This window comes from Chaetura pelagica, unplaced genomic scaffold (assembly GCF_000747805.2).
Source record: "Chaetura pelagica isolate M959 unplaced genomic scaffold, ChaPel_1.0 scaffold120, whole genome shotgun sequence".
NCBI lineage: Eukaryota > Metazoa > Chordata > Aves > Apodiformes > Apodidae > Chaetura > Chaetura pelagica.
In genome coordinates, this window is record NW_009951952.1 from 251,565 (window position 1) to 275,985 (window position 24,421).

Below are 24,421 nucleotides of genomic sequence, written 5' to 3' on the forward strand. Positions count from 1 at the left end.
AAAGATTTTAAACAGAAGTGGCCCCAGTACTGAGAAAGTATGCATGCATTAGTGCAGGTAGTGTCTTAACCTGCTTTGGCAACCTTCACAGAAATATAAAAGAGGGTCCTTTTGCTGTATTGCAGCAGTTAATGACACCTCCAAAGAAGTCAATGTGCATCTGTCTTTTATACTGTTCTGTTTCTGCAGCAGTGTCATACCACTCCTCTTGTCAGCCACTGTGATTGTGCTGGATCTTTCCATCAGTCTCTGAATTGGGTGCACTTACTATTTCCTTCAGTGCATATCTGATTGGTTATGATAAGGCTGTAGGGTGGCATAGGCAAAAAAGGTGGCAACCTGCCTTCTTGTCCTCTCATCTTCTAAATACCAATGACCTAAGCCACTGCCTGGAGGAGCAACTTTTCTCTCACCCCATTGCAATCCACCAAATGTGTGGCAGCTGACATGATTCCAGGTACTGCAAGAGAGACCAGACACTTTCCAAGGAAATTATGTCTGTCTGTTTTCTCTTGTTACCGCATGCTGCCATCCCTGTGCCTTGAGCCACTCTCACTCTCACCCTTTGGATGTGGAAAGCCTGGCAAGACCTAAGTACTCCTCTGCAGCTATAGTTAGGAAATTGCAAACAGAAGGCCTAGCAACTCCACTTTGCTTTTGAGAGAAAGTTCTTTGGAACTTCTGCTGAGGCTGTCACTTGATCTGCTGCCTGAAAGGTTCAGCAAGGTCTAGTGCATATAGCTGAGGAAGAAGATGGCACCTTTGTTACTCCGTCATTACCAAAGCCTCTGGCAGCAGAAGCCTCAGAAACAGTGCACATCAACATCCCTGTTTTAGTCCTCTTGAAAAGCCCTGAGGCAAAAGCTTGAAGCAGTTTCTGGCATGAGGGTTTCTTGGCATGCAGAGATCAAACCTGCCAGTGGTGAAGATGGAGCCACCAAGATTTTTGTGACCTGCAGATCTGCTGACATCCTGGATCTCCTGTCCCTGTGGATTCCCTATGTCTACCTGCTGGACAGTGGTACCTGTAGTACCTGTCCTGTGTCAGTACAACTGAGGTACCCTATTTGCATTCACTTCCATCCCTTTCTCTGCTTCACTTCTGTTTCTCAGAAGATGGTCTTTAACAAATGTTTTCTGTGTTTCCTTTCCCATCCTCTAAAAGGGGCTGTACTGCCTCCTTGGTTGCTTACCCTGCACCAATGTGCCTGCGTGGAATCCTGCAAAGGTTCTTTTGTAGCCCAGATGATCCAGCACAGAGCTTACTAATGGGTCATCTTAGCCATCTCAGTTACAACTACTCCCTAAGGTATCTCCCACTAGACAGTTCTGTGCTGCCAGGTCTTGAAGAAAGAAAGTAATTTACAGACAACAAGGAAGGACTTTCTGACTTCCTGCTCTATATACTTCATGTGCATGGGGAGGGATCCTCCATGCTGCCATGGGGATGAATCCTGGCAGCTGTTAGGATCAGGGAGCTCTTCAGCTGCAGAGAGAGAGATGGGAGGTACCGTATTGGTACCCCTACACTGCACAGTGAGCAAGCAAACCCAGCACCCAAGTCCGTGGCTCAGGTGCTGGTTCTGCCTCTGGCATTGTTTTAATGCACTTCAGGGGAAATAGGCTTTAGAGAGCGCTAATCCTACAGTGTGGGTGCAAGTCAGTCTGTGCCACTTGACATCAGACCAGGACCCTGACCAACTTTTACTTGTCACTGTAGACAATGCTGGTGCTGACTGCTTCAAAAATGAAATGAGCCTCTAACCACATCCTTCGTTGTTTGCTCCAGGAGATGAAAGCCACAGTGTCTCCATGGTACTGCTGTCTTACCTGAATCTGTGTGCAAACAGTCCCTACCCGCCTCTCAGCTGTGGGGTTGTGCCACAGGAGGCTTCTGACTAGTCTCACTGCACAACCCATGGGTAAGTACCCTGCTTCAAAGTCATGCTGCAAGATAGTTCCCCGTGCCACATTTCTTTGCAAATGCCAAGTGCCAGAACTGAGAATCACTAAAAGAGAAGAGAGAATCTTTTCTTGTACCATAGTAATCTCTCACTAGTTGTGTGACTGTGAGGGACCAGCCCTCAGGACCCACACTTTCGGGAAGTAGTATCAAAACCCCGTTGTAACCCATGACAAAGTCTCATTTCCATTCCAAAAGGCAGGCCTGAGAGGATGGAGATGATGATGATGGCCCACATATGACCTCTGGCCTGCATGTATAAAGACTGAGATAGCAACAGACAGCAAGGGTCTGAGGGAGTGGAGGGGGCAGAGAACTGGTTGACTGACAGAGCTCAGAGGGTGGTGACCAATGGAGCAGGGTCGAGTTGGAGGCCTGTAACCAGTGGTGTCCCCCAGGGGTCAGTACTTGTTCAACATACTCATCAGTGACCTGGATGAGGGGACAGAGTGTGTCCTCAGCAAGTTTGCTGATGATACCAAACTGGGAGGGGTGGCTGACACTCCAGAGTGCTGTGCTACCATCCAGACTGACCTGGACAGGCTGGAGAGCTGGGCAGAGAGAAACCTAATGGGGTTCAACAAGGGGAAATGTAGGGTCCTGCACCAGGGGTGGAACAACCTGATGCATCAATATAGGTTAGAGGGGGACCTGCCATGAGTCAGCATTGTGCCTTTGTGACCAAGGAGGCAAATGGTATCCTGGGATGCATTAGGAAGAGTATGACCAGCAGGTCGAGGGAGGTCATCCTCCCCCTCTATTCTGCCCTAGTGAGGCCACATCTGGAGTATTGTGTCCAATTATGTACTTCCCCTTTCATGAAGGATACTCTTTGGTAGTGCCCAGTGACAGGACAAGGGGCAAGGGGCACAAGCTGGAACACAGGAAGTTCCATCTAAACACAAGGAAAACCTTTTTTACTGTGAGAGTGACAGAGCACTGGAACAGGCTGCCCAGGGAAGTTATGGAGTCCCCTTCTCTGGAGATATTAAAAACTCACCTGGATGCAGCCCTGAGTAGTGTGCTCTAATGGGTCCTACTTTAGCAGAGAGGTTGCACTTAGATGATCTCTAGAGGTCTCATCCAACTCCGATGATTCTGAGCTTCTGTGACCCAAGTCTGGCTGCCATACAGCTCTAGCAGAGACCACAGGCAAGTGTCTAAGCTCCCAAGCAGCTCCTGAGCAGCTCCTGAGCAAAGAATGCACAGCCTCTGGCCAGATTTCTCTCTGCTTTCCCTCATGCAACTCTTTACACAGCAGTATGATCCAAGGTTACACTGCTGCAAGGTTGTACAGCCCTTGAACAGGTAGTCAAAGCCCAGAGAGAAGAGGAAGAGGTTTCAGAGCTTTTTGGTGTACTAAGGACCCAACAGCTTGGATGTCACTGAAATTGGGAGTCTAGACAAAGACCAAATATGTGCTATCAGACAAAAAGTGCATGTGTGTCAGTGTCATAAAGAAGACTGGGCCTTCAGACTGGTGTGAACAGTGCTCTACAACTTATTCCAGCTGCAAATAATTAATCAAGTAGCCACAATTTTATTAACAGCAGCTTTTATTTCCCTAAATTCATCATTCTGGAGTGAAGGAGAGAGTGAACTACCAGCAGTGGTCATACATAATCTGAAACAAAAAGAAACTCAGCAGAGGAAACTAGAAATCCTGTAATTTGCATCCTAAGGAAGATGGTCTTTTAAGATCTTCTGCCCATAGAGTTCCGAAGTTTTGACTGAATAAGGAAGCCCTGAGCAGCTCTTGCTTCAGAGTCAGAGTGAGTGTTATTTTCCACTCAGAGTACTACTGCTGGTGATAAACAACACTTCTATTGATTTTATAGTGAGACTACAACTGCTTCTAAGGAGATGGATGAGCTGCAAATTTGGGGATTTTCTTTGCGTTTTTTTCTTCCAAAATGATTCCTAAAATGACCAATGTTCTGAACTTTCACATCACTTCATCAGGTGAGAAATAACCATCTTGCATACCCCTCTGCCTCTACCACCAACGTTGATCCCATTGGTAAAACAAGACAATAAAATTATGACATCAGAAGCACAGTCATCCTTCATATATGGTCACAGGCACAATTTTCAAACTTTATTGGAGGTTTTGGTTCTTTCAGATTTGAGATTATTCTGGTGATAATGTCTAAAAAGGTGAACAATATTTCTATTGGTTCCTTTATGTAGTTCATGCTAGCACGTGAATCTATGTATTTCCTCCTTTGTAGTCATTTGTGAGACTCAGAGAGGCCCATGCAGTTTGGTCTAGGCAGTGCCTAACAGAGAGTCAAGTTTCATCTGTCCATAATCAGGATGGCAACAAAAGGACATCTTTCTGCTTCAGTGTTGTGCCTGTTTCTCCTCTCCATCCATGTCTTCTTAGGTAAGTACGTACTTTATTTCACATGAGATAGGAAAATAATATAAATTCAATATAAATTGGTTGTACCTCCATCAAACTGTGAGGAAAAGTGTCAAGAAGGTGCTTAAATACATTTCTGTCTTTGATTCAATCTCTTTTGTCATCCTGAGGGAAAGGATAAGTCATTGGAATAGGTTTGTATTGGACTCAGACTGGCCATTCTCATAGGAATTCAGGTCCAAGTTCAGTAAGCAGCCAAGCTGAACAACTAGATATTCTTCACTATTGTCTTTCCTCCCCTGTCGAGCTCTGTAGACACAATAAATAATGCCAGGTCTTTATTCAACACCAGTTAAGATGACGTTGCTGTGCTCTGTGTGTCCAGTGGAGTTTGACTGGGTAACCCCCTCAGTTGTTTCTGTATATCTGAAGCTGATCACTATTTGTCTCTCTGCTCTTTTTGGGCTATGTGTCACACTTGAATCTGAAAATGTCAGCCAGATTTTGTGATCCCCATTTTTGTCTCCATACCCATGGAGGCGGAACTGTGGCGTTACGGCTGATGCTCGCGTATAATGAGAACAAGACTTTGTGAATAATACTTGGGTCTACTATGGCCCTAGCCTTCCATTGTGTAGATGCAGTCACAGTTCAAGTGGATGGGAAGAGGAGGCACAAGGAAGTGCAAAGGAGTGTGAAGAACAATATTAAACATTTGTACTTAGACATCTTTGTAGCAATGTTTGAGTGTCAGCTGAGGGGTATTGTAGAAATGAGTGAGTTTTCTTCCATCTTCTTTTCAATAACAGGGAATACTACCAGAGGGGCTCACTAGTAGACAAGAGTAACTTTACCTTGACACTATCATCAGCACCTACAATCCACATCTCTGCTCTGATGGTACATGCACACTGCTGCAGACCCCTGCTGCTCCCCAGAGGAGTGCAGCAGCAGGCAGTGCAGGAAGTATGGCCATCAGGGAAAGGAGTGGGCCCTCTGTGACCAAGGCAGCAAATGTGTGCTGAAAGCTTCCACCTTAGGGTCTGGATACAGGATTGTATGGCTCATTCTCACACCTGGCCTACAAGGAGAACCAGGTCTTCAGCTGAACTAAGCCAAAATCCGATGCCTTCATATCCGAGCAGAATCTCTCTCTGACTAGTACTGCTGAAAGCACCTGTGGGGCATGCTATGGAATATAAGGAAATACAAAAGAGTGGGTATATACCTGTACGTATCATTCAAAATTCACATAAGATTTATTACAGCAAATGATAGTTTTGATTAGGGAATATTTAAATCTGATTACTGTGTTATACCTACCTTTGCATCCAGCCTTGCATGCCAGCATGTGTTGAAAACATCAAGTGTTTGATTATTTGAAAATTCAAGAGCAAAGAGGTCAATCAGTCAAGTGAGGAGCTGTTTTTATTTTACTCCTGGATATGGCTAATGGAAATAGGTTATCTGGTTCCTTTAATAATGTATTTTGAATTTAACTTTTCTTATAATTTATTTATCTTTTAAATGTACGTATATTTTTTTAGCTGATAAAACTCTTTTTTGACTATGTTCTTCAGAACATATTTTAGAAGAGTCTTAAAGGATGTAATGTAGAAATCCTCCTTCTGAGACATGTTGCAAGTCATATGTATGTGATAGACTTTCTAACTTGGGAAACGTTATAGGAGAGGACAGCTTGCAGAAAAAATAGGTTTGTGCAGTTACTAGTTGTCAGTTGCTTCAATAAACTCCCTTAAACTTTCTATGTTTCCAATCTAAATGATAGGCAGGAAATTGTGAGGAAGTCCAGCAGTGTTAGCAAAGAGGTAAAACCTTTGCCTATGCTTAAGAGGTGATCAGCTGCCAAAGCTATATTGACCGTGTGTCAAGGTTTAAGGCTGGGCTGGTGACTAAATGGGTGACAGATGCTGCATCTTCCCTCTTCTGTCAGGCTCTTTATCAAGTGCTCTGTGATTACTGTAATGTTCTTTTGTGAGTCCATGGGTAAAAGGACCAGGAAATGTATATCCATATCAAAGGAAAGAGGCAGACCTGGGATCAGAGCAGGAAAGGAGGGTTCTTTGGGCATCAACCCCACCCCAAGAGATGGTGGGCATGAGGAAGAACATGAAAACCTACTTGTCTGCCTTCTTCTTATGCTGCTGCATCTCTTGAGATAGCTTGCCACCTTTCATGTCTAATTATCTTTTCTCATTGGGTACCTCTGACTAGGGGATCCCCTGGCTAGGGCAAGTGAAGAGGGAAAGGATAACGAGTATTGGGACACTGAGTTGCAAGTAATAGTTTGTCTGAGAGGACAAAGTTGAGGTAGACAAGGCAAATTGCTTCTTGACACACACACACACACTATATGAACATATGTATATGTATGTATATATGAACATTTTCAGCTGGCTATCATCATGGCAGAACAACAAAGGGAAAAGCAGAGTTTCTGTCAAAGCCTTTGTGAATCACACATCAGGGACGTTACTTAGCATTTCCCAGTCCTGATAGATCAGAAGAAGAGAAAGCTTGCCTGTTGTTATAAATAACTTATCTTTTAGCAGTGTGGATAGCTCAAACGTGTGACTACAGACACAGCTCCCTGAAAAAAAATTAATAAAAAATATGTATGTTTTACTATTTAGGAAGGTGAACCAATTAAGTCCAATTTAAGAGTACCTTAAGAGTAATAATAGTCTCATTAACTGTCTGTAGTAGATAATCATGATTAGGCACTGTCTAACTGCCCATAACCTTGCTCTCACTCTGTGGATGAAGGTGCTGATGAGTTGAGGCTGTCAAATGGAACTGGTCCCTGTTCTGGCAGAGTGGAAGTAAAACATGAGGAGCAGTGGGGAACTGTGTGTGATGGTGATTGGACCATAGAAGATGCTGAGGTTGTTTGTAGGCACCTACAATGTGGATCTGCTGTTCAGGCCCTTAATCGAGCTCCTTTTGGAGAAGGATCTGGACCAACATGGTTGTATCGACTTGATTGCCGTGGTGATGAATCCATTCTCTGGAACTGCTCACATACAGGATGGGGTTCTTTTACCTGCCCTCATTACTTTGATACTGGAGTGATCTGCTCAGGTAAGAAGTCATCTAACCTTGTATAATAGAAAAATGCTATGAAGCTGAGATAAAACTCTGACCTAGCTGGATAAAGCCAAGTACTGCACAGAGGTTTCTTTCCCCATGCCCTCTGCTTAGCCAAAGCAAGCTGCACCAGCATGGACTTCTGCTAACTACAAGCATGTGTCTCCTTTGCCTGGGCACAGCAATGACATAAAATGGAAGTAGGCAAAATAAATTACATAGAACAGAAAAGGAAATACTATTTCTTTCTACCACAGCTCTCCCAGGCAACAGGAGACCAGTGCTAAAATTGGGAATGGAGGTTAAAAAAGCAGGTGAAGAGGGAGAAGCAAGCCAATGCTGTGTTATGCCATACAACTGCCCTTATTCTCCAGATCTTTCTGTAAGTTAAGACAAGAGAGTCTGCAATGGCAAAAAAAATTCCAATGTCTGTTTGGCTGTCTTTCTCTACAAAGATATGCTTTGTTCTGCTCTTTAAAGTACCATTGCAAAAAGTTTTTCCTTCCCAGCTTCAAGACTTGACATTTGTCCTTTTCGGTTTTCATAAGGTCAGCCCATTAATCCAGCCTCCCTAATAAACCTCTCTGAATGTCAGCTCTGCCCTTGGTCTTATCTCTGCCCGCCCCCTAAAAGCACTTTCATCACCTCCTACAGCTTGTTTGTAAAGATGCTGTCCCAGGACAGTCCCAAGGGAAATGCAACAGGGGGTATTCCACTTGTTGCCAGCCTCCAGGCAGAGTACAACCCACTAATCACCACTTTCTGAGCCTGACAATCCAATCATCTTTTTAACTCACCCACACTCTTAACATCCTAGTTTGGACCCAAGAACATGGTGCAAGACGATGTCAAAGGCCTTGCTAAATGTGTGGTAAATGATACCTGCTGATCTCCCCTCATCCACAAATCCAGTTACCTTTATTAGAGAAGGTAATAAGGTCACAGGGGCTTAATTTACCCATGGTAAATGCATGTTTACTCTTCCTATTCACCCTATTGTGCCCAGAAATTTGTTCCAGGAAGACTCATGCCATGTTTTTCCCAGGTAAGGCTGACTAGCCTGTAGGTCTCCAGACTGTCTTTTTAACCTTGTCTGAAGATGGGTACAAGACTTCCTCTTTCTTGCTTACAGAGTGCTTCTGCTTCCTGCTCATTTGAATAATGAAGTCTTGAGGACACAAGCAAATGGCTATTTCTTTGGGGATTGAAACTTCTCGAGCATTTGGCAAATGTTGAAAACTTCCCTCCTTCTGTAGTTTCCCCAGGATTTAGTATTTTCACATACTAAGAAATAAACAGCCTCACACACCATTTTCTTTCTTGGCAGTGGCATAGAAGAGTGGCCACAATGGTTATTGAAAAGTGCCACTGGTCCTCAGGGAAGGTGTTTGGGCCTAACGCTACAAGACAGAACCAGCCTCGTGGCTGCTCCCTCACCTGCCCCCTCCCTGTGCACACAAACACTCTGGGATGGGGACGACAAACGCCAACTAAAGCTCATGGGTTGAGACAAAGGACAAGGAATGTTTCACTCACTGATTATGGTCACAGGCAAAACAGACTCAACTAGGGGAAAAAGTATCACTTTAGTATATTTCTGATTACTCTCCCTCCTTCCCCCCAGCGGCACAGGGGGACAGGGGATGGGGTTTAGAGTCACTTCGCAGGCTGGGGGTTCCTGCTGCTCCTGCCTCCTCAGCAAGAAGGATTCCTGACAGTCCTGCCCTGCTTCCCCATGGGGTTCCTCCCATGGCAGAGACTCCTCCACCAACCTCTCCTTCCTGAGTCCTTCCCACGAGGTGCAGCCTCTCAGGAACAAGCTGCTCCAGCACAGGCTTCTTTGGGAACAGTCACCTCCCCTGGCACTGTGTCCTCCACAGCTGCACATCCAAGTCAATGAGCTGCAGCTCCACATTCACCCCTCCTGGCATCTGCAGGGGATGCCCCGTCATGTTTCTTCTCCATGGGGCACATGGAGACAGCCTGACATCTCACCATGGGCAGCTGGGAAACTTCTGCTCCAGCACCTCCTTCTCCTGCTTCCTCACCAACCTCGGGATCTCTGCTCTGTCACTGCTCTCACCTCTCCAGCTCAGTTCTTCTTCTTGCTCCGAGCATTAAGGTGTTATCTCAGTTCTTTCCTATGTTAATCACAGAGGTGCATCTATTGTCTCTCATGGCTCAGCCTTGGCCACCTGAGCGGGGAGAGCTTTTATTAGTAGCTTCTTACAGGAGCCACCTTGGGGCCCCTCCCCCACTACCAAAACCATGCCAGAGCCAAACCAGCAGTGATTTGTGTCTTACCTGTGAAGGTATGGGAGTTATTAAATTAGGTCAGGACAACCAACCTTTGATCCTGGAAATTTTTATTATTTTTTTTTTTCCAGGTTTCTCTGCATTGTCTCTGACTGGAGGTGACACTGCTTGCTCAGGACATGTGAAAGTAAAGCAAGAAGAAACCTGGGCTACAGTCTGTTTTTCACACATTGATTTCAAAACTGCCTCTGTTATATGTAATGAGTTAGAGTGTGGCCAGGCTGTGGATATCTTGAGAGGAACTCACTCTGGAAAGAGACATGAACTGATTTGGCAAGAAAAGTTTCACTGTGTAGGGAACGAGACTCACCTTGCACACTGTCCCAGGATGCAGCACTATAGCAAGACATGCACCCATGATGCCACTGTTGTATGTTCAGGTGAGACTTTGGACTCATGGATGTAATTTACATGTGCCCTGTATATCTTCTTCCTGTCAACTTACAGCTCAAAGCCTCTGCACGTTTCTGTGGTTCTTGGCTGCTTCCCCTTTCACACCTTGAGCCACCCAGGGAAGGCCAGGAAGTAACAGAGAGGAACTCCACAATCTCTCATTCACTCTGCTGAGAGTGCATTTAACATGGGCAGCTGTAAGCACTTTGCTTCTGCATCAGGGATGCAAATCTCTAAAGGGCTGTAATTTCTTCTGTCCTACTAGAGGTATGCACTCAGTAGTGCTGAGAATTCTTTCCATGTCCTTCTGGAAAAATGGCCAGAGCAGACAAGTAGGAACATGGAGAAACAAATTTATTTTCTGTGCTGCCAGCATCAATGTTAATCCCTGGCACTTCAGTTTAATAAAAAACTGGGATTGGTACTATATCTCCATAAGGTCGAAGGAGGCATAAGTTACAAATCTAAGTTATTTTTTAAAAAATTAAATAAATTCTGAGGTATGGATGTTGTCACTGCCATTTTTTAAGAACCACATACAGTCATGGCTGCTGGGAGCTCTGAATACAGCTGATTTATTGCCATCCATGACAGAAATTATTATTAGACCTAGCAAGCACAAGTTTTTCCTGAGGGCACAAATCAAAAGAGAGAAACTGAACATGGGGCAGAGCTGCTGGCAACACATGGTCACAAAACAAGCCTGGGAAGGACTGTCTTGTCCAATGTTCCTGTCTATTTCCTAGCCAAAGGGCTGCAGTCTGTTTCAAGAGTGCCTTGGGCATTGTCTAGCTGTGGTGATCTGGAGTTCTGGCTGGGGAGCTGTGGCAGCAAAACAGCCCAGTTAAGGTATCAGCAACTGACACATCTTGTCTCCTGCCTCCATCTTACAGAAGTCACGGCTCACATAAAAAATCCAGGTCTCATTAGGCAGGGGAATAATGCAAGGACTAGGCAAGGGCTAGAAGCAACAGTGTGAGAAGACAGATGAACTGCATAGGGCTGGAAGTAGGACACCACAGTCCTATTCATGCTGCATGTTGAATCTTTTGGGATATGCTGATGGGCATGGCCTGTTGTGTTCCAAGCCTGATGCTGCAACATGAATGAAAGCTGAGAATTGCAAACTGCAGTTACTGTTACTGGGTGATACGAGATGACCAGCTACTGAGAGACTGATGCTAGTAGCTCCTACTCCGAGTTTTTTACAGGTTCCAAATGCAAGGCAATGCTGGAAATGCCTCTGCAAGAAAAGATGTTGCAAGGTAGCACCAGTACTGTGGGGGGAGGAGAGAGCAGAGCAGGGCAGGAGAGACTGAACTTTAAAAGGCTTTTAGTCATGTAGTACAGGCTACAACATGGACAATAAAGATGTTTTTTTTAAGCTGATCTATGAGCATCCTGGTCCAGCATGCTTCCTGGTAACAGGAGACAGTGAGTGCTAGTTCCTTACAGCTAGTTCCTTGCAGCTAGATCTCTCTTACAGTTTTCAATGCAACAGCACACACACACAAAAAAGTAACTGTTAAGTTCCTTTATTCTTCCTGCAGGCTATGGTGGGTACAGGCTGGCAAATGGCAGTACCACATGTTCAGGGAGAGTAGAGCTTCTTCATGCAGGCATCTGGGGAACCCTGTGTGACTACCTGTGGGATTTACCAGCTGCCAATGCCCTCTGCCAGGAGCTGGACTGTGGAGTTGCCTTACTGATACCAGAACAGTCCTTTGGGAAAGGAAATGGACCTGTCTGGAATGGCACATTCAGCTGCAAGAAGAATGGCTCACACCTGAGAGACTGCCCTGTGAGTGTGCTAGGTCATGAAGAATGCCCTTCTGGAAAAGATGCTCAAGTGGTATGTTCAGGTGAGCAGCAGAAAGGTCTAAGAGGACAACTGAAAAACTCCTTCTTTGTGGAAAAATATGGACCCAAATTCCAGAGAGTGTCGGTGGAGCCAAGCTCTGCCTTTTGCCTGCTGCTACAGGCATTTTCAGGATTTGAGGCTGCACTTCACCTGTACCACAAGGCTGGTCTCTGTGAAATGCTCCTAGTGCCAGGGAACAGCAAGAAGAGGGGTGCTCCACTAGGTAGCATGAGCTGGAGGCAGAGGGTGAGGACAACACAGGCAGTGTCCTTACCCATCAATACATAATCCAAAGCATCTGCCCAGAGGATGGAGAAAGGTATTGATAACAAAGTCTGTGGACAGTCCCAAATAAGGCAAAGTAATCATTAAATGTAGGGTCCAGTTGTAGAGCACAGTCAGGACTAGCAGCAGAGAGGACTGGAAACAGTTACACCAGTCACAGATTGAAGGATTGATCCAGGTTTAAGTGAGGCCTGGGACCAGTAGCCAGATGATGCACAGCTGGAGGCCCTAGATGAGTCTGCTCAGAACAATTAAGGTTGTTACACCCAGAGCTCTGAAACCTATTGCACTAGGTTTAAAAATTGCAAAGGGGACCAGATCCTGATTTCTAGTCATTCTCAGTAAAATAGGGTGGTCTGATGTCTAGTTATAAGTATGGAAGTTCCAGTGGCCCAATGGAGCCATTTTTACCACTGAATGCTAAGGAAAACTCATTCCCAATTCCCAGTCACTTTCAGGTTATGCCCATGAGCAGTTATGAACATGATATCTCAGTACTCACTTTCTCTTCTACTCAGGGTGCCCAGGGGGCAGGTTGGTGAATGGCACCACATGCTCTGGCAGAGTGGAGATCCGCCATGGAGATATATGGGGAAGAATATGCCACTCCCACTGGAATTTGCAAGCTGCCAGCGTTCTCTGTCATCAGCTAAACTGTGGCTATGCCATGACAATCCAGACAGGAGACCGTTTCGTGGGTGGGAATGGGCCTGTATGGAGAGATGCTTTTCATTGTGAAGGAACAGAGTCCTGCCTGTGGGATTGTCCTCAAGTGACTTTGGGCAATCCAACTTGTTCAGCGAGAGAAGCAGCCACTGTTATTTGCTCAGGTAAATCAGGCCTTTTATGTGTAGTGCAACTTCAGACCTAAGCAGCACAGATGATCTCGCTCTGCCAAGTACATCTGGTATGTCAGCCTGTCTTTAATGCCCTTTCCTTTCCCTTTCACCCACTCGACCTTGGTTTCAGCATAAAAAATTCAAACAGTAGAGGGATTTACATTGTTCAGCTGTGCCTGACTCGGCACAGGATCTAGTCTTTGAGCTGGGGAAGCCTTTCTCAGTTGTTTTTGCAGATCCCTATGTGCATGAAAGCAAACAAAGCCTTAACAGAGGCTGTGTCCTTAAGAACTGGCAAGAATTATTTTTTTACCAGCATAGAAATTTGTCTTTCATCTCTCTCCTGCATGCTGTTTCTACTGCAGTAAGAGCAGTGGATGTTATTCAATACTTTTTCCAATACTTTTTCTCTTGAGCCCAGGTCTTCCTAAATCACTCAGACTCTCAGGTGGTGAGAGCCGCTGTGATGGGCGAGTTGAGATCTCCCTCCATGGCATGTGGAGCAGAGTGCTGGATGATGACTGGGACATCAAGGATGCTCACGTGGTATGCAGAGAACTCCAGTGTGGAATTGCTGAGAAAGCCTATTACCTGCCAAGTTCTGAGCGAGGCAGAGGTCCTGTGGGCTTAAGAAGTGTCCAGTGTGCTGGAAATGAGACTCAGCTGATGGTCTGTAAAACCTCCCATTCTCAGACAGTGCCAACAGGAGTTGCTGAAGATGTTGGTGTGATTTGCTCAGGTGAGTTCCTGTGTGAAAGGAACAGAATGCTTCCTGGGTTGCCTCTGGCCCACCTTGTCCTATGGTGTTGCTAGATCTGAAATAGGCATGGGTCTGAGCTTGTGATACCCACCTGCTTGTATAGTCTAAGGGACAAATGATAGTTAAGGAAGCAAGGTTAATTTACATAATGCTTTCCTAATCTGAATTTATTAAAGATTTTATATCACAGAATCAAACAGAAATAACAGAATACAGAAGTGATAAGAACAATTATTTCACCATGATTGCCACACATTGTGACTGTCACTTGGAATTAAATAGATTTCATTTTGTGACATTCCTGTATTTGTAGAAATATAAACATGCAGCCTTTGTAAAATACATTAAAACTGTTTCTACTCTTCTTTCTTTTATAAAACATATCTAATAGAAATTGTCTCTGTCTAACTAAATGAGTTTAGGTGGAAAACAGCCACTCAGGCTTTCTAAGGTAAAGTGATCTCCACATATACTTAGTATGACTGGACACTCCTTATGTCCCACACCTCACAGGAATAATGCAAACATTTATCCAACGCAGGAGCAGCCCTTGCCCTTTCTGTGGTTTAGCATCACAGGAGTTCTGCCCAAGAAACCTTAAAAGAAGAAGTGGAATATAACAAGAACATGATGCCTTAAAAGTGCTTTAAACATACAGCACTGACCTGTGCCTTCACATTGTATTGTATGTTGACAGCTGGGTTTTCTTCCTGCAGGCAGCAGACAGATCAGGCTGGTGAATGGAACAAATCGCTGTGCTGGGAGAGTAGAGCTTTATTTTCATGGCATCTGGGGCACCATCTGTGATGATAAGTGGGATCTGTCAGATGCTAATGTTGTTTGCAAACAGCTGGGATGTGGACATGCCATCAAGGCATTTGCCTCTGCTCATTATGGCAAAGGCTCAGGACAGATCTGGCTAGATGATGTGAACTGCACTGGGGCTGAATCTGATCTCTGGACGTGTGCCTCCAAGCCATGGGGCCAGCACAACTGCCAACACAAAGAAGATGCTGGAGTCCTGTGCTCAGGTATGTTCAGAGAATCCTCTTCTGAACCTGTAGGTTTAAGGGAAAGGGTTACATAAAGGGCAAGTGGGGAATGGAGACTTCTTTGGACAGGCTCTTGCTCTCTTTTGACTACAAGCATAGTTGGTCAGCACATCACCTTGGTCCCAACAAGCTGCAAAGGGTCTACAGAAGTCCTTATATTGTGTTAACACACACACACACCAAACATGTGAGTTGGAGCAGGATTTTGGAGCATAAATTGGAGGGTTCAGTAATGGTTTCCACCAGGACTGTGGATGTTCCTTGTGCAGGAGGAGGTCATCCACTGCCATTTCCCCATTACAGTCAGTTACAACTGGCTCTGAAAATAATGGAAACAACTCACTGTGCACCAAAGCATCAGCCAATCAGAGGAGCATATGGTGGGTCAGCTCCTGCATATTTAAGACAGAGTGGCAGCTGCAAGAGAGTAGAAAAAGGAAGAAGTGGAAAAAGATGTTGCTGGGCACATGGTTGGAGACACAGTTTCCACGCCAGAGGATTTATGCCTCTGAGAGGGCTGTGGCCTGTGGATAAGTCACAGTGGAACAGATACACTTCTGAAGGTATTGCAGCCTGTGGAGGACTCACAATGGAGCAAATACAACACCTGAAGGGACTGCAGCCTGAGGAGCTCCCATGCTGGTGCAGTGGAAAATGAATAAGAAGCAAGCAGCAGCAGCAGAAAAACCCTGCAACCTCATTCACTGCTACCTACACTGAAGGAACTGGGACTAATGGAGTGGACCAAGGCTGTTTCCCTCAGTGTTCGTTTAATTGTTAATGTTTTCCTTTTTTTTTTCTTTTTTTTTTTCTCATTACCCAAAGCAATAATTAAGATTATGTTAAGAGAAAAAAATAACATTAAGTTATATTTCCCAAGTGGAAACTGTGTTGCCCATGATAGCAGACTGTAAATGTGGAAGATGCTCTGGTGACACTAGTACCTCACTGGAATAACTGCCCTGGGACTAGAATAATTGTAGTGTCTTCAAAACTCCAGAAATGCCTTGATTCTGATACTGGAAATTTATCGTGTTGTGGTGTAAGTAATATACCCATTGTCAGGGAGAACTGGGGGTAGCTGGTGAGGAATGGTATGAACTATATGTCAACAGGTGGAAAATAGAGAGTGTTACAGACCTTGCTGGAGGGGAAGATGATTGGGAAGAAATCCACGGGACTGGAGCCTGGATATTTTTCTGTCCAAGAATATCATCCCAGGAGAAATGAAGGTGTTATGTTGCCATTGAAAGCCCAAGAGATTGGTGTGTTGCCTTGCTGTCAGGTTCACCAGAGCCTGCCATGTGCTCACAGCAGGGCTTCACGAGGCACTGAGACAGCTTAGCAGAGCTGGAGATTCTGGTTCATAGTCAGAGTAACGGTCTGGGTAAAGTGCTGATAACTAGTGTTCAGCACAAAAGACAGGATTCTGGTCAGAGGTTAGCAACTAATAGCACTAAAATGGCCAGATTTCAAGCTTCAGGCTGTTTGTGGGAACACCTAAAGCTTAAATTGACTGGCCTAGAGAGGGATGCTGACACCTGGGGAGGGGAAACTAGGGGATCATGATGAATTTTAGAAAGTCCTTTCAGGCAGCCCTCATTACAGCAATGAAAGAGACCTACACAAAAGAGTGTGCTGCTCCCCAGACTGTGATCACTGAATGTGTCTTTACTCTGAGTGTAAATGAATGGAGAGATGTGGAGTAAGCTACAGTCACTGTTCTGTGGAAGCTATAGCATTGCTAAGACACCAGGGCAGATGAGATAGAACTGAAAGCTTAACACAGCAGAACTTTTGGGAGTAAACACCTGTAAACACTGTCCTAAATAAGGTAGGAGGTCTTTAGGATCAGTTTATGGAGAGATACATTGAGTGTTGCCTAATTGTGCTGATCCTACAAATAAAATGTCCCTTTGAAAGGACTGGGAAGAAGGGGATGCTCAACTGTAGTTTCCTGGACTGCTGGAGAGTAGTTACAGGCAAAAGGAGAGGGCCTGAAAAGCTTGTGATTTATAAAAATAATTACTGTAAACAAGCACATCAAAACTTCAACAAATCAGAGGAACACATGGCACCTGTGCTTCAACATACCAAAGAAAGATGCAGCTGTGGGGTGTGGCTATCACTGTTGCTTGTTTATGTAAATGCTGGTAAATGTTGACTAATCAGACAGGATCATTGTACAATTTTTGCTTGTCTGTCTGTTTTTGGAGTGCTTTTCTCTGGCACTTTCTCATTCGAAGTGATGAACAGGACTGTTAGCAGAGACTGGATTTCACTCATCACAGTCAAGTCCTGAGCAGAATCAGGCCCTTCTAAATCCGTTTTTATGTCTTCACTTCTAGAGTTCCTAGCTTTGAGGCTGGTGAATGGCAACGAATGTGCTGGACGGCTGGAAGTTTTCTACAATGGGACCTGGGGAAGCATTTGCTCCAATCACATGTCTCAGCTGACAGCCCTGACTGTGTGCAAACACCTGGGCTGTGGGGACGGCGGGGAAATTGCGGAAGACTTCAAATATGGCAGGGGTTCTGGGCCCACCTGGCTGGACCACATTGAGTGCACCGAGCAACACAGCTCTCTCTGGCAGTGTCAGTCAGACACCTGGGATCCTCAGTCATGTGATAACCGAGCAGAAGAGACTCATATTTCTTGCACTGGTAATTAGAAATGCATCTGTACAAATAAAATACCCCTTTGAAAGGGCTGGGAGGAAGGGGAAGCTCAACTGCAGCTCTCCAGACATATACATAGCCCTGTGCATGCACATATGGACACTGCAGTAATTGCCTCATGTTCATTTGATATCTGCTATATACTATTTCTGGTTCAATGCAAGTGGCACAGACATTTTTCTTTATCCCTGATGTAAATGAGTGATTTAAAATTACATTAATGTCACCAAGTGCAGTTATCCAGAGGAAATGTCAGGGAAGTCCCTGATAGGATGGTGCCACTGCATGGTTTTTAAAGCAAAAATCTGTGATTCACAATCAGTCTGAGAGATGTGAATAAGGCTCAGGCTTTTTAAGAAGTCTAGAGGCATGTATGTGTTTCTAGATGTAGGGAGGCATATCAGTGCATATGTACATTTACACACATGCGTGCACACAGCCATGGACAAGTGTATGGACTTTTCAGTTCTAAAGGCCCATTTATTACAGTATTTCATACCTGCAGGTTCTCTAATATAAATTAATTATAGATGGCATTCAGATCTCCTGAAAGGGATTGCAGCTGCCACACACAAAAGGAAAGCACAGACATCAGGAAGATTATTTAATTCACGGCAACAGCCAAACAATGATCCACCAAGTACTAATAGGCCATACATATATTATAGGAAAATATAATCTGATTATTAATTGTCAGGCATTTTATATTAACTTGCTTTTTTCAGAGAGTAATCAGGTTATTTACTTCAGTGATTAAATTCTGCAGGAAGAAAAGAGGCAACATCTCCAGCCACATCTGCTGAGTGTCCAAACTCTACAAGTTGTTCAGGTACCTCTATCTCTTTCTCCTTATTTGATCCAATGGACCTTCCTGCTGTTTCAGTAACACAGAATGTTTCTGTGCTTTGCAGACAGGGAGAAGTTACGAGTCACAGGAGGAGAGGATGGATGTTCAGGTAGACTGGAGATTTGGCACCAAGGCTCTTGGGGAACAGTTTGTGATGATTCCTGGGACATGGCAGATGCTGAAGTTGTATGCAGGCAGCTAGGCTGTGGATCTGCTGTGTCTGCTCTGAGTGAAGCTGCCTTTGGGGAAGGGACTGGTCCCATATGGTTGGAGAAGGTGCACTGTAAAGGAACAGAACTGTCTCTTTGGGACTGCCCAGTCAATCCCTTGTTCGGCAAAAACTGTGATCACAAGGAAGATGCTGCTGTGAATTGCTCTGGTTAGTGAATGGTCCTTTTGTTCATTACACAGATCTGGGATCCACAGTAGGTGGGTAGAAGAACATTATACCAGCCATACACCCCAGTGACTAGCCGCTGTATATTTTGATCTGAACCTCATAAATAGAATAGAAGAACCTCATAAATAATGTGAAGATGTTCTCCCTACTTTTCACAATTGCCTCTTTAATCTGGATTCATTTTTGCTTGGCAGGTGTGACAGAACCAACAGCATCACCCACTAAAGCAGGTAAAATACTCCTTCATTTGATGGAATAAAGAAAGGGGGGAGGAGATTTCATGTCCCTGATACTGCATAGCAGGATGTTCCAGCTCATCAGAAAGCACCTCCTGCAGCTTTCTGTAAAGGAGTACCAAGTGGCACTATCCCCAGCTATATGAACAGGACCCATAAATGAGCAGCTGGTGATCTGCCTCATCCTGCTAGCATGAGCACAGCAGGAGGCTACAGAAAAGAAGCCCTTTGGGTCACCTGATTCTCTGTGTGTTACTTCTTCCTTTCCATCCAGATTCTCCTCGCCAGCCTACAACAGACACAATGAGAATTTCAATGCCTGTCATCCTCTGCATTGTCCTGGGGGCTCTTCTCTGTCTGGTCCTTGCCATTCTTGCTGGACAGATCCTAAGTGCCAAGACACAGCAGAGAGGTGGGTCCCTGGTACAAAATGCCTCCTCCACATGGCTGGCCACTTTTTGGTTGGCTAAGGAGGCCAGCGGGATGGGTGACTGAGATGAATGGCATCTGCTGCCAAAATGAGATGTTCACATTCCAACTGGCAGTGAAAGAGCCCAGCAGTGCTTATCATCAGTCAGCACCTCTCAGTGAATTTCTGAGTACCAACCAGGCCATGCAAACCCCTTTAGGTTATTTTTTTCTATAGATCATAGAATGGATCATAGAGTGTTTGGGGTCGGAAGGCACCTTCAAATTAATTCTGACAGCAACACCTGATGCCATCTTCTAACACACCTCTGTAAAAATCAACCATTGTTCTGAAGCCCAGTTTCAGATCCAAAGCCCAGCATGAAATTTTAATGATCCCAGCCTGAGTACTGGCAGAAACTGTGTGAATAATCACTGCCTTTTCCTTTCAGGCTCCAGACTATCCTATGACCCCTTCTCTGAGGCTGTCTATGAAGACATTGACTACAACCTCATGAGGAAAAAGCAGGAAATTATTGGCATCTCAGGTCTGTGTGTCTTGCTCTTGTCAATGGAAATATCCTCCTGGTAGCCCAGATCCTAGTCTGATACTTTGAATCTCGCTAATCTACTGGGAAACTGAAAATCCGTAGATTTGAGGAGAGGGGTTTCCAGCCCACTGGATTCCTCTCCTAGGGATGATACATTTTGTGCTGTCCTCACTGCAGCCATAGAGCATAGAGCAGTACAGGTCAAACCAACACCACCACTCCTTCTTACGGGGGGGGGGAAAGGCTTTCACTACAATTATTTAAAGCAGCTACACTTAAAGGAATACTTTGTATTCCCTCCCAGCTGACAGATGTTTCCTCCTGTTGACTGCTTTGCTGCTTTCCTCCCTTCATGGCTCACCTACCTCATGAGCAGTAAGAGGTGTCATTGGGCCCCTGAGGGATTCTTGGCTATTCCACTGTAGGCCTTTTACCTTGCAGGAGTAACACAGACTGTCCCAAGGATCTGCTTGACTTGGGTGTTAGTACTGTACCCTATTCTTTTCCTCATGAAGCCATCTGAGCAGCTAAGGAGAATTTAATCTGGTATCATACTCTCATTTGCCTAGATTCTCACTCAGAGTTCAAAAACAAAGGCCCAGTTTTATAACTGAGACAATGATAAAGAAAATGGCCCTGAAGCGACTCAAGGTAATGGAAGATGGGGATCCTGAAAAGAAAGAGACTCAAAAAGCAGGGTAGCTTTTAATTTTCAAAGCATTATTGGTGATTAAAATTTTTTTCTTGCTACACTCCATCTCCACCAGTGATGTCTTGATGTGAACCAAAATTTTTTGTGTAGCTCATGATCAAAGAATGTCAGACAATCTCATGTGCAAGTGCTACTTTTCTCTTCTATATGAGAAGTTTAAAGTAAATGTCTGCTCATAGTATTGTAGTCTTCACAGGATACAGTCTCTTGAATCCAACAATTTGACAATTGCTTCTCCCAGAAATTGCAACTATAACAGCTTGCAAGCTGTTGCTTCATTTCTGAGATAAATTGGGAGAATTAAGACAGAAAAATCAAAAACCATGCTCCAAATAAGAACATTGGCACACGATTGGAGTTGATGAGGGAATTTTAATCCAAGTGATCTGAAGAAAATGCAGATTGTCAGATGTGTTTGCTTTTTGTGGCTTTTTTTAAATTATTATTATTATTATTTATTATTATTTTATTTTATTATTTGAAAAAGCTGTGGGAGAGCAAGTCTTTGAAGAACTGCATTTTCCTGGAGCTGATCAAAAAGCTCTCTTAGCTATTTGCATGGTCTCAAAGAGTTTTGGACCTCAACTGCCAATATCCCAGCCTCCTTGCTGTGCTATGTCTTTAATTTTATTTTTTATTCTTTTTCTTATGTCAAGGTTTTAAAATTATTATTATTTAAAATTAAACTAAAACTTTTCTTTTTCTTGCCTGCTTTCAAATGCCCATTGAGAAGGCAATTATTCCAAGTAAGATCTGTTTTTCTTCTTCAGATTGAATATTGGGTACTAGGTAAAAAGTGAAATAGGAGTGTTTGGATTTGCTGTTATTTTTATATATGCATTATTCGTATTTCCATATGTGTATGTACACATTGTAAAACAGTGACAATTAATACTCCTGACGCAAGGCTTCCAGTGAGTACAGACCAGAAGGCTAGCTACCCCTGAGGAATTAGAGAGCTGGCTACTCACAGAACTGGGTTTGATGGATAGAGTCTTCAATTAATAAGGAATTGGCTGGATGGCTGCATCCAGAGTGTTGCAGCTCAATGTCCACATGGAGATCAGTAAGAAGTGATGTACCTCAGTGGTCTGTACCGGGACTGGTACTGTTCAATGTCTTTATTAATGACATAGTGGGAGCAAGTGCACTCTCAGCAGTTTGCAGATGCAACGAAGCTGGGTGGCGCAGTTGATACATCGAGGGAAGAGATGACATTCAGAGGGACCTTGAGAGGTTGGAGAAATGGGTGAATATAAACCTCACCTCATTAAGTTTAACAACGCCAACTGCAAGGTCCTGCACTTGGCTCAGGGTAATTGCCAGAATCAACACAGGCTGGAGGAAGAAGGGATTGAGAGCAGCCCTGTGAAGGATTTGGGGATATTGATGAGTGAAAAACAGAACATGAGCTGGCAATGTGCACTCATGGCCCAGAAAACCAACCATATCCTGGAAATGCACCAAAAGAAGCATGGCCAGCTGGTTGAGGGAGGCAATTCTGACCCCCTGCTCTGCTCTGATGAGACTCTCACCTGGAGTACTGTGTCCAGCTCTGGAGCCCTCAGGACAAAAAAGACCTGTTGGAGAGGGTCCAGAGGAAAGTCACGAAAATTATCAAAGGGCTGATAGCACTTCTGGTATGAAGAAAGTCTGGGAGAGTTGGAGTTGTGCAGCCTGAAGAAGAGATGCAGAACTGCAGAGTCTTTTGTCCAGAGATTTGGCCCAAGTTTGTAGCCACATGTCCACAGGCAAATGGCCAAGAGTGGCTACTCTAGCAAGACCATTACAGACAGATTTAACACAAGGTGGTTACAGCAATGAAAAGACAAGGAAGCAAGTGCTAGACAGAGATAAACAAGTAGTAATTTGTCATTGTGCAATTATGAAATGCAATAAGGAAGCTTACTTTGAAATAAAACCTGTCTCTAACTGCTCCCTTCTCCAGATTTTGTTCCCCCTCCTGCCCCTCCTCCATGTTGGTTTCCACTTTGTACTTCCTACAGCACTGTGTAACAATTTTTGAAGCTATATCATTGTTGTCTGGAACACCTTAGAGTCCTCAGGAGGATTCTAGATATATGATTGTTCACTATCATCATTATAATGTCAGTATTACAGGCTCTTATCACTAGATCATCAACCACTTCACTCTCTAGTGGAGGATCTCTCCCTGTTATAGTTAACCCTCTGTACCATTCCAGAGGTTTCTCCACTGCCTGGAAACACCATGGAAGATAATTATGATGATGCAACAGAAGCTCCTGGACCTAGAGATGCTTCTCTTTCTGAGCAGAATGAAGAAGAAATAATTGGAATCCCTGAAGAAAGTGACAGAAATAATGATTCACAGACAGGTGAGGCCAGAAGAGCAGTATGCCTGTATCTTTCAAAAAGTGTTTCAAAACAAAAATTTTAAAGTATTTTTGCCCAGCATGGTACTAAGACCTTACTATTGTCAGATAGAGCTGAAGGACCACTTCACATGTCTTACAGGATATCCTTTGGTTCATGCATACCAGTGGGATGTCTCCCTTTTTTGCAACAGTGTGACACACTCCTGTCAGTGTTTCATGTCTGGTTTTATGCTAATCCAAATCCTGCTCTGTAAAATACCACATACCATTAGACACTAATCTTTTTAATTATGGTCCTTTTATCCCCTCATCATTATATTTTCTCATGTCTGTTCCCACCCAAAATTTGATTTCTCCTCTGTGCTTTTGTTTCCACCCCTAAGCATTCCATAATAAGTCTTCTATGATTCCAAGGTGCTTTTCCCTTGTATCTCATAGTAAGTCTCCTAACTTTGTGGGCAACAACACTCCTCAGTCAGTAAGGCGGGTTGCACGCTCTTAATCGGTTTCAAACACAGGCAAAAGGCTGAGCACTCTACTGTGGTAGCTCTGGAAGGGCTCTGATCAAGGCACACTTGTGGGATGGACAAGGACAGACATACTCAATTTGCAGTGTGTCAGATAACACCTGGGGCACTAAAACAGAGTTGGGTTATTTATGGATATTGAAGAATTTGCTTTATTGCCTGTTTTCCGAGAACAGTTAGCTTGGTCCTTGTACATGTGGACCTGTAGCAGGAAGCAGGATGAGACAAGCATTTCTCAGGTCTTTCAACAGCCACACACACATATGGTTCTAATTTCTGGAGAAGATAACAGACAGCCTATGCTGCCAGCTGCACAACCATGGAAAGGTAAAGTATACAGGATGTACTTTTATCTGTGTTCTTCCCTTGATGTTTTCAGGCTGGAGTCCTAATGTGTCAGAAATCAGGATTGCCAAGGCTGAGAGAGATTCATCCTCTGCTCTTGAAAATACAGGTTATGATGACATTGAAGAACTGGGACACTGATAGAGGCTGTTGAGCTGTACTGACCACTGTTGGAAATACATCTCTGTTGATAAAATGCTAATTGTGTACAAGTAGAACCAGAAATACCTGCATTTAGGATTAGTTTACCTAAGTTTGGTTTATTTGCACAGAAGCAATTACATACTTAGGAGAAATACAAGCATGACTGTCAAGAAAGCCTTTCTAATTTCTCATCTACTTTCTTGTTGACTAGACTGCCTGAACAGTTTTTGCTTTTTATTTCTAAATATTTTCATTGTTAATTTTTTTTTCCTGC

The 24,421-nt window shown here is 44.2% G+C and overlaps 1 protein-coding gene across 1 annotated transcript; it reads left to right on the forward strand.

Annotated features, from left to right (window-relative positions):
• The first annotated feature begins 882 nt into the window (after positions 1-882).
• CD163 (CD163 molecule) lies at positions 883-24,144 on the forward strand. The gene is made up of 13 exons (XM_009998806.1): positions 883-1,021; positions 7,116-7,430; positions 11,696-12,229; positions 12,810-13,121; positions 13,552-13,869; positions 14,607-14,921; positions 17,291-17,605; positions 18,532-18,846; positions 19,062-19,097; positions 19,378-19,515; positions 19,964-20,059; positions 22,979-23,131; positions 24,038-24,144. The coding sequence occupies exons 1-13, from the start codon at positions 883-885 to the stop codon at positions 24,142-24,144; spliced, it is 3,093 nt and encodes a 1,030-aa protein (XP_009997108.1).
• The last annotated feature ends 277 nt before the right edge of the window (positions 24,145-24,421 follow it).